Below are 11,043 nucleotides of genomic sequence, written 5' to 3' on the forward strand. Positions count from 1 at the left end.
TACTGGGCGACCAAAAGGCTTTGGTTTACCCACAATGCACAGCAGCAGACATCTGACAGAAGCAACCCCACCCAGCGGCAGCACAGCCAGACAACAGTACACCAGAGAGAGAGCAGTGGGAGATGCAGAAGAGCTCACAGGAACAGACAGAAAGAGACACAGTATATAAAGTTTAATGTTGTTCTAACCATGGTAAGGAAACTGCACTCCATCGCTCTCATGCTTAATCTTCCTCTCCTGCACACTGGCCAAATGGTGCTGCACTGAAAGGCCAAACGGGGGAGAAAGGGAAGAGTTAACAAAAGACCGAGATGGAAAGAATTAGAGAGGGAGAGAAAGTGGTTAAATAATGGGCAACAAGGGACTTTGATGTTATAGAGTGCGGCGAGTGTCTATAAAATCATTACATCATTACTGCTGGGGGCTTTAGAGCGGCAGCATGTGAGTGGGAGTGACGCAGAATACAATTTAAACAGCTGAACCCCCAGAGATATACATCACGTCTTAAATACATTTCACATGGAACCCATCATGATGGTTAACAATGATGTAAGCCAAGGGGTGAGTGGTTATGATTTAAGAAGTCAACGGGTGGAGACACAGACGCTCCTCGACTGATATACTCATAAAGACGACATGTGTAGAACGGTGTCAGGGAATAATATAAAAGGGATGTATGTTAGTTATGAAAAGAGTGATGCGTCATTACTGTACGCTAAATATGAAGCTACAGTTGTTTGGCTTAATGTTAGCTTAGCTTAGCATAAACAGGAGTAACAGCTAGCCTGGCTATGTCTAAAAGTAAAAAACAACTCTGCCGACCACTACCTTTATAACTCACCTATTAACATATTAATAAACCCTGTTAGTTTCATCTGTACGAAAAACAGACTTCAAAAACAACTATTTTAAGTTTTACGGCTAGAGCCAGAAGCCGGTTAGCTTAGCGTAGCAAAAGTGCATGAAAAAGGAGTAAACAACTAGCTAAGGTAGCATGTTATGTCTTGTTTGTTTAATTTGAACTAAATTGGAGGCTTAAATAAGACATGTAAGGTAACTGTTTCCCCATTTCCAGTCTGTGCTAAGCTAACTGGTTGCTTGCTCTAGCTGAGCCAGAGACCGGTTAGCTTAGCTTAGCAAAGGTGCATGAAAAAGGAGTAAACAACTAGCTAAGGTAGCATGTTATGTCTTGTTTGTTTAATTCTAACTAAATTGGAAGCGTATAGACAACATGTAAGGTAACTGTTTCCCCATTTCCAGTCTGTGCTAAGCTAACTGGTTGCTTGCTCTAGCTGAGCCAGAGACCGGTTAGCTTAGCTTAGCAAAGGTGCATGAAAAAGGAGTAAACAACTAGCTAAGGTAGCATGTTATGTCTTGTTTGTTTAATTCTAACTAAATTGGAAGCGTATAGACAACATGTAAGGTAACTGTTTCCCCATTTCCAGTCTGTGCTAAGCTAACTGGTTGCTTGCTCTAGCTGAGCCAGAGACCGGTTAGCTTAGCTTAGCAAAGGTGCATGAAAAAGGAGTAAACAACTAGCTAAGGTAGCATGTTATGTCTTGTTTGTTTAATTCTAACTAAATTGGAAGCGTATAGACAACATGTAAGGTAACTGTTTCCCCATTTCCAGTCTGTGCTAAGCTAACTGGTTGCTTGCTCTAGCTGAGCCAGAGACCGGTTAGCTTAGCTTAGCAAAGGTGCATGAAAAAGGAGTAAACAACTAGCTAAGGTAGCATGTTATGTCTTGTTTGTTTAATTTGAACTAAATTGGAGGCTTAAATAAGACATGTAAGGTAACTGTTTCCCCATTTCCAGTCTGTGCTAAGCTAACTGGTTGCTTGCTCTAGCTGAGCCAGAGACCGGTTAGCTTAGCTTAGCAAAGGTGCATGAAAAAGGAGTAAACAACTAGCTAAGGTAGCATGTTATGTCTTGTTTGTTTAATTCTAACTAAATTGGAAGCGTATAGACAACATGTAAGGTAACTGTTTCCCCATTTCCAGTCTGTGCTAAGCTAACTGGTTGCTTGCTCTAGCTGAGCCAGAGACCGGTTAGCTTAGCTTAGCAAAGGTGCATGAAAAAGGAGTAAACAACTAGCTAAGGTAGCATGTTATGTCTTGTTTGTTTAATTCTAACTAAATTGGAAGCGTATAGACAACATGTAAGGTAACTGTTTCCCCATTTCCAGTCTGTGCTAAGCTAACTGGTTGCTTGCTCTAGCTGAGCCAGAGACCGGTTAGCTTAGCTTAGCAAAGGTGCATGAAAAAGGAGTAAACAACTAGCTAAGGTAGCATGTTATGTCTTGTTTGTTTAATTTGAACTAAATTGGAGGCTTAAATAAGACATGTAAGGTAACTGTTTCCCCATTTCCAGTCTGTGCTAAGCTAACTGGTTGCTTGCTCTAGCTGAGCCAGAGACCGGTTAGCTTAGCTTAGCAAAGGTGCATGAAAAAGGAGTAAACAACTAGCTAAGGTAGCATGTTATGTCTTGTTTGTTTAATTCTAACTAAATTGGAAGCGTATAGACAACATGTAAGGTAACTGTTTCCCCATTTCCAGTCTGTGCTAAGCTAACTGGTTGCTTGCTCTAGCTGAGCCAGAGACCGGTTAGCTTAGCTTAGCAAAGGTGCATGAAAAAGGAGTAAACAACTAGCTAAGGTAGCATGTTATGTCTTGTTTGTTTAATTCTAACTAAATTGGAAGCGTATAGACAACATGTAAGGTAACTGTTTCCCCATTTCCAGTCTGTGCTAAGCTAACTAGTTGCTTGCTAACTAGCTAAGGTAGCATGTTATATCTTGTTTGTTTAGTCTTTGGTAAGCTAACTAGTAGCCGGTTAGCTTAGCTTATTATTAATGAGTGGTAACATTGTTGTTTTTTCTCATATAAAAACCAAGTATTAGAGAAGTTGTGAATGGATGATGAGGGTAGAAAGAGATGTGGGATGATAATGGTGGAGAGAAGGGTCAACATCATAGTACAGAGACGAAGGGATGTGTGAGGTGAGCTTTGGCTACTGGTTCACATCAGGAAGTGGGAAATTAACACCTGAACACATTGTTTTAAATTTAAAATGTAAAAGCTAACTATGTTTCTTTCTGAAGTTGAACTTTTAAGTCATGAACATTTCAAGAAACACATTTTGGATAATAGGCTACAGGTATTTAGAAGATTGATACCACTCTCTGAAGTACATATTAAACTATAACTAGCAGTCGGTTAGCTTAGCTTAGCATAAAGACTGAAACGGAAGGGAAAACCTAGCCTGGCAAAAACAAAATCTGCCTACCAGCTCCTCTAAAGCTTTCTAATTAACACATCATGTTTTGTTTGCTTACTCAGCACAAAACCCAAGGAGTTCAGGAACTAACTAAAAATAGCTGTGCACATTTAACCCCCCTAAAACCACAGTGCATCGTTTTGCACTTTTAATAAGACATACGGTGTTGATTAATGAGCTTTAGAGGAGCTGGGAGGCAGATTTTGAAACCTCTGCACAGAGACTTGATGCTAAGCTAAGCTAACCGGCTGCAGCTTCACATGTACTTCATGAGCGAGTATCTATTTTCTCATTCAACCCTCAACAACAAAGCTTCCATTAGTACTTTAAAGGGGGATTGTATGACGTACTTATGGAGATTGTTTCCTCAGCACAGAGCCAGGCTAGCTATTTGCACTTGTTTCCAGTCTTTATGCTAAGCTAACCTAGCTACAGAATACTTTTAAGCTTAGGAGAGTACAATATTTTGAGAAACATTAGGATTCCCTGTCTCATTGAGAGGTAGATGAGAGGAATAACTGGTGTCAAACTTCTCATTTAACGCTAAAACTAGAACGTGAATAAGGATATTTTCCAAAATGAGAATAAAATGTTAAAATAAATGTTTTTTCAGGTGCGTTAAAGTTCAATGTAAAGGTTTTATAAGCCTCCTTTTAGCTGATTGATGTGGACCAGCTCCAGGATGGGGGTTGCAGGGTGTGTGTGTGTGTGTGTGTGTTAGCGGCACTACCTGCGTCCACATCGTTGGGCCAGCCGCTGGACTGAGAGCTGCTGCCGGCCGCCGGGGATCGACCCGAGTAAAAAACATCGTCCACCGGACTCTCCATCTCGCTGTCGTCAATGGACTTACGCTTGTTGGAGCTGAGAGGAAAGAATAAGAGAGTTAGGAACTTATTTTAAATCAGGAATGAAGACTTTTCGGTGCTAATAACTTTAATCGTGTATTTTAGACCCGTTTTATATATATATGTGTATTCTCATGGCTTTTGAACGACTGTTTTTACCCTTTTGTGTTCTGTCAAATAAGCAACTTTAGTCGTGGTTTATAAAGCGGATAGTATATATCACTCAAATCATTTCCACACATTCACACATTCTTCAATAAGACGTCCTTTACACAACATTTACCTTATCTTTGAGTTTAAAAAAGCAGAAACTGAAATAACTTGTAATAACTATGAGTATAATTTGGATCAGAGACATTTTGATAGACAGGTTTATGTCAAAGTTCAGTCGGAAATCTGTTTTGGGACCATTTTAACTGATTTAATGACACGATGCTATAAATAAAAAATACCCCCACAAAAATCAACCTTATTTTAAATCAGGACTGAAGACTTTTCTGTTTGAATTAAATAACTTCTCACATCTTACACTGAACTGTAAATCGTATCCATGTATTATACACACTCTGTTTTAGCTTGTTTTAAATAGTATTTCTGTGCCTTTTTACGTTGTGTTTCTGTCAAATAAGCAACTGTAGTCCTGGTTTGACATAAATCTTCTTGCAATTTTGGTTTACACCTTTAACGTGGACTTCATTTCAACTCATTACCTCAATTTCTACTTCCTTATTATCGTTTTTTGTCAATAAGACCTCATTGACAGAAAATTAAAATGATTTTTTAGCTTAAAAAGGCAGACATTGGAATGATTTCGACTATAAGTAGAATCAGAATAACCTTTTGATGGATCATTGTAATAATAATAATGCATCACATTTTTTATTAGAGCGCTTTTGAAGGTGCTCAAAGTGCTTTACAATTACACATATTAGACATGTAAGAGTATTACTGTGGACATTATCCACAGGAGCAAATCCGGGTGAAGTCTCTCTTGCCCAAGGACACGATGGCCTGACGGTTGTGTCCGTGGGTGATCAAACTCAATTTCATCACGGGCCACATCGGCATCATGGTTGCACTCAAAGGGCCGGTTGTAACTTTAAGACGATATAAATATACATATATAAATATTTAATATATATAAAATAATGTATTATATTACATGATTGCCTCTGCATTGGATTATTATCGGATAGGGTAATAACTTCATAATTACTACGTCTGAAAGCAGAAGTCTAGGGCAAACAATTGCAAGTCTCTTTCAGTGCGCATGTCACAAAATGATTTCACAAGAAAAGACAAAGTCTGCAAAAAAAAAAAAAAAGTCAATTTCCGAGAAAAAAGTCTAATTTGAGATGCATTGTGGGACATGTAGTTTATGGGCATTGTGCTTCTGTAAAGCGGCCTGTAACCGTATAATAAACATATGATATTCTTTGCAAGCTCTTGTGGGGCCGCATGAAATGAAGCCGCGGGCCGGATTTGGCCCCCGGGCCTTGAGTTTGACACCCCCCCCATAAACCATCATAAACTCGTTTCCATCAAAGTATAGTCAGGAATCTGTTTTGGGACCATTTTAAGTGTTTTAATTACAGCACATCATGACACCAGCTGCTATGAATAAAAGAAACCCCACACAAATCAAGTGATCATTCCTTTTTCTCAAGAACAAAGCAGTATGAAATCGTCCATGTTATTTTTTGTGGCAATTAGATTAAATAACCCCATTTTACGACATGAAATAATTTAAAAAGAAAGCAGGACATGTGATCCGAGGACAACAGGAAGCTTAACTGTGATTTTATGATTTGTTTCTGTTGACGAAAAGAAGTCTAAATGTCGTATTGAAAAGCACTTTGATTGCCTCGAGTGGAAACGTGCTCGTTAAATAAACTTTCCTTGCTTGTTTTACAGGGACAGAAAGGAGCTGGATTAGATGTTCCATTGTTCTTAAACGTGCGTGTTGCTGGTTTCTCACGGGCACGTCTAACGGGGCTCTAATGGATGCACGCACATGATTTGTGGGGCATTTGAGGACGGTATCTGGGTCCATGTCCCCCCCGTACTCCGACATGCATCTGCCTGAAATCAATAGTTATTAAAAATGTAAAAATGTCAAGGCTTTCCCCCGCAATGTTTTCTTTTAGTATTATGTTTTATCCGGAGGGGGCAACGCAAACTGGAGACAGCGAGACACACACGAGGCCAGACTTCATTCAGCGTGCTGCACACACACAGAAACTGATCTCTGTGTGTGTGTGTGTGTGTGTGTGTGTGTGTGTGTGTGTGGTGTGTGTGTGTGTGTGTGTGTGTGTGTGTGTGTGTGTGTGCTGATGCTGGAACTCATTTGTGCGTGTGTTAGCATATTCTTATAGACTCATACATCTGTGACCAATAAAATTAAAGGCTCTCGTGAACGTACAGCGATCCAAAATGTTTAAATATGTGCTCGCTCGTGTGCATTTCTGTGTGTGTGTGTGTGTGTGTGTGTGTGTGTGTGTGACGCAGGGCTCTGTGTTACATTAGCATCAGGGGAGAGATTCCGTAATGAGTGTAACTACCTCCGTGGGAGACTTGCATAAAGCTCCATCTCAGTCCTGCAGCGTGAGAGGAGCGAGGGACGGAGGTAACGGAGACACAGAAACAGAGAGAGAGAGAGACGGATAGCAGGGATGAAGAAGGTTAGCAGTGATGAAGAGGAGGAGGAAGAAAAGGGAGAGAAAAAGCACAGTTAAAAGGCAGAGCAAGCATAACAAATACAGCAGTGTCAGGGTCTGTACACATGAGCTAGGCTAACAGCTAACAGCATCGTCACCACTTCTTCATGGGGTTGTTTTTTAAGTGTGTATTAAAGGGGACATATTCTGCTCAGTTCCAGGTTCATATCAGTATTTATATTTATCTCAAATCTGGCTTAAAACATCTCTTCTCTTTTCTGAGATGAATGTACTTGTATGCGAGGTCCTTGTTTAAATGAATACTAACAGCGTCCTCACAGACTTCAAATACGAGAGTACAAATTATGGTCACTTTCTGGTTAAAATTGCAATTTTTTTATCCTGAATATTCCAGAAATGGACTCGGCATCCTCAATAACCCCCAAGACCACTTCACAATCATCCAAATCGGCCATTTTTGAACTATTGTCAACATACAGGCTATAATGCTAACTAATGCTAACTAATGCTAACTAATGCTAACTAATGCTAATTGTGCAAATGTCCCAACATATGCAGGTTAGCATCCAGCAGTGTTTTCTATGTGCGGGGGACCTGTACTATACATTTATAACACAACACTTTGGGGTAATCAAGATGTCCTGGTTCACTAAGCTGGCTACGACTATCAGGGAATGAGTTAGCCTAAAACGCCTGCATGTGTACGGACCCTTAAGTGGTTAAAGAGTCAAGAAGAGAAGAATATTAGTACAGGGAAAAGTGCATTTTGAGCAGGTGTGTGTGTGTGTGTGTGTGTGTGTGTACCTGGTGGAGGGGGTGGAGGTGATGGAGCGTCGGCCCAGCGTCACCTGGTTGATGTTGTAATACCCGGGGCTGTCCAGGTCAGCCAGGGAGAAGTTCGGACCTGTCGCCGTAGCAACTGGGGCTGAGGGACACACACACAGACGCACACACACACACACGCACACGCACACACGCACACACAGACACACACCAGAAGAAAAATAATATCTTTAGTTTATTTCTTTATGATTGCTTTCGCCCTCGACCTGACTGACTTCCAGACACAGGGACAGGAAGTGCTAAAGTGCTGACTCAGGTTTAGGACGCCCTGTTCATCCATTCAACCAGGCGAGACAGGTGGTGAGACTCACTCTGTGACACTCGGACCAGCTCGGCCACGTTCCAAACCCCTGAAGTCACAAAGCAGTCCTGGAAACTCAAGTGTCCTGCAGAGAAAACAAGAGAATCAGAATCAACATGATTTTGGAATAAAATTAAAATAATGATAATTTAAGGTGCAATTAAAATAAAACACATAGAATCCATATTTATATACAAAAAGGATGTTTAATAAAATCTGCAATACATTTTTTAATGCAAATGTGTAAAAAAATACGAGACGTGAAAGTGGAATAAAATAATACAAAATAAATCGATTACAATTTCTTCTTTGAAAGTAAAATTTGAATTAAAAGATAAAATACATGGGATACAAAAATATAAATAAAATATTAATAATCTTCCCATCTGCCCATCTCATGCCCCCCCCTCCCCAAAATATCACGCCCCCCTCCCCTCCCTCTGAACCACAGCGAGGACGATGAGGTCATCACTCTGCGGCGAACATGTGGTTCCTATCAGCCGACGTCAGTGTGATTTATGAGTCTACGGTGCCACGGGCTCCCCTAACCATAATACACTGAGGCCTGTACGAGTGTGTGTGTGTGTGTGTGTGTGTGTCTAATGTAAACTCACCGTTGGGGGGGGGCTTCACGTCTGTGTCTCCCTGATGGTTTGAGATTTCTGATTGTCCTGATTGTTCTGAAAGACACAAGAAAAGAGAGAGATGTTTAGTCAGGTGGAAATAACCCAGAGAGAGAGAGGGGGAGAGGGAGGGGGGGGAGAGAGAGAGAGAGAGAGAGGGGGGGGGAGAGGGTGACGGCAGCGCTGGAAAAAGTACTTTTACTGGGTAAAAAGTAGTAGTTTTAGTTTTAAAAGTACTCAAGTACAAGTCATGCGTGTGTTACTTTCCCTCTCCTGTGTGTGTGTGTGTGTGCGTGTGTGTGTGTGTGTTCCCTCTCCTGTAGAGTTTGCCTCTAGGTTTGAGTGCATGTAAATGGTCTGCAAGGGATACAATCCCAGTGTTCCATGCAGCGGGAGTCAACGAGTTCAGTTTGTAGGACTCTTTCTTGCACACTCTCAGATGTACACAGTATTTCAGCGAAGGCCTCTCCTGTGTGTGTGTGTGTGTGTGTGTGTGTGTGTGTGTGTGTGTGTTTCCTCTCCTGTGTGTGTGTGTGTGTGTGTGTGTGTGCCTCCTCTCTATAGGAGCCGGTGGGCAGCGAGCCACAGCTCTCTCTTGACATTCTTCCCTACATGGGTAATGCTGGAGGACTTTTATGGTTCTAAATATAAATATATATAGATATATATATTTAGCATTCAGGCCAATTACCCCTCAGCGCTGCAGCTTTAAGGCAGCTTCAGGTTATTCATTTGCACCCGGAGGCAGAGGAGGAAGAAGTACTCAGATCCTGTACTTGAGTGAAAGTAGAAGTACTCAGATTTTGTACTTCAGTAAAAGTGGAAGTACTCAGATCTTGTACTTCAGTAAAAGTGGAAGTATTCAGATCTTGTACTTCAGTAAAAGTGGAAGTACTCAGATCTTGTACTTCAGTAAAAGTGGAAGTACTCAGATCCTGTACTTGAGTGAAAGTAGAAGTACTCAGATCTTGTACTGAGTAAAAGTAGAAGTACTCAGATCTTGTACTTCAGTAAAAGTGGAAGTATTCAGATCTTGTACTTGAGTGAAAGTAGAAGTACTCAGATCTTGTACTTGAGTAAAAGTAGAAGTACTCAGATCTTGTACTTGAGTAAAAGTAGAAGTACTCAGATATTGTACTTGAGTAAAAGTAGAAGTACTCAGATCTTGTACTTGAGTGAAAGTAGAAGTACTCAGATCTTGTACTTGGGTAAAAGTAGAAGTACTCAGATCTTGTACTTGGGTAAAAGTAGAAGAACTCAGATCTTGTACTTGAGTAAAAGTAGAAGTACTCAGATCTTGTACTTGAGTAAAAGTAGAAGTACTCAGATCTTGTACTTGGGTAAAAGTAGAAGAACTCAGATCTTGTACTTGAGTAAAAGTAGAAGTACTCAGATATTGTACTTGAGTAAAAGTAGAAGTACTCAGATCTTGTACTTGAGTGAAAGTAGAAGTACTCAGATCTTGTACTTGGGTAAAAGTAGAAGTACTCAGATCTTGTACTTGGGTAAAAGTAGAAGAACTCAGATCTTGTACTTGAGTAAAAGTAGAAGTACTCAGATCTTGTACTTGAGTAAAAGTAGAAGTACTCAGATCTTGTACTTGGGTAAAAGTAGAAGTACTCAGATATTGTACTTGAGTAAAAGTAGAAGTACCAGAGTGTAGGGAAAAGTCCTGCATTCAAATGTTACTCAAGTAAAAGTACAACCGTATTAGCATCGAACTTCTACTTCTACTCAAGTACACGATCTGAGTACTTCTACCACCTCTGATGGAACCAAACTGCCTTTAAAACTGCCTCCCAAAAGTCAGACGCCTCTTAGACCCGATCTCAAGCCCAAATCAGAGTCCTATTCCTGGGTGGCATTATAGCGGACGACGTGGCAGAGAATTGCTCTTCTGCCCGACCGCACGAAGCCCAAAACGTGACGACAGAACCGGAACCGGAGGACGGGTCCGAGTTTCTGTCCGTCCGTCCGTCTTTCCTCCTCCATCACTCGTTCTGCTTATTTCTCTCTAAGGATTCCTGGCAGCCATCTTAGCGCTTGGCAGCCATCTTAGCTTTGGCGGTACCCATGCATTCCTGCTAGCTGACGACACACACACACACGCACACACGCGCGCACACACACACACACACACACACACACACACACACACACACACACACACACACACACACACACACAAGTATATAAGTGCAACTCATGAAAGATGATCAAATAAAGCCCGAGGCCAGTCCTGATGACGCATTTCACTACACACCTTGGATCAAATATTCTCTTCCTCTTCGTCGCACCATGTGACGATTTCCAAAGCCAAAAATGACGGTGGCTGGTTGTCATGACAACAAGGGATGTGAGCACCTCAGTCCCTAATGAAGAGCATTGGTTGAAACCTGTGTGCATATGTGTCGCTGTTCGGCAATTAGTACGAATGGAGATGATAATAAAGCCCACTGGCACGAGATCAATGTGTT

At 41.1% G+C, this 11,043-nt stretch overlaps 1 protein-coding gene across 1 annotated transcript in view; it reads right to left on the reverse strand.

The window, feature by feature from the left end:
- The window catches only part of LOC117444827 (nuclear factor 1 X-type-like), a gene marked incomplete at its 5' end in the record, with an annotated part of 49,780 nt that extends 41,157 nt beyond the window's left edge, over window positions 1–8,623 (reverse strand). Inside the window, 6 exons of the mRNA XM_034080201.2 lie at window positions 189–263; window positions 4,007–4,137; window positions 6,683–6,718; window positions 7,604–7,724; window positions 7,954–8,028; window positions 8,558–8,623. Coding sequence (XP_033936092.2) covers window positions 189–263; window positions 4,007–4,137; window positions 6,683–6,718; window positions 7,604–7,724; window positions 7,954–8,028; window positions 8,558–8,623 — 504 coding nt within the window. The remainder of the gene's footprint in view (window positions 1–188; window positions 264–4,006; window positions 4,138–6,682; window positions 6,719–7,603; window positions 7,725–7,953; window positions 8,029–8,557) is intronic.
- Window positions 8,624–11,043: the final 2,420 nt, after the last annotated feature.

This window comes from Pseudochaenichthys georgianus, unplaced genomic scaffold (genome assembly GCF_902827115.2).
Source record: "Pseudochaenichthys georgianus unplaced genomic scaffold, fPseGeo1.2 scaffold_941_arrow_ctg1, whole genome shotgun sequence".
In the NCBI taxonomy this organism is placed as follows: Eukaryota; Metazoa; Chordata; class Actinopteri; order Perciformes; family Channichthyidae; genus Pseudochaenichthys; species Pseudochaenichthys georgianus.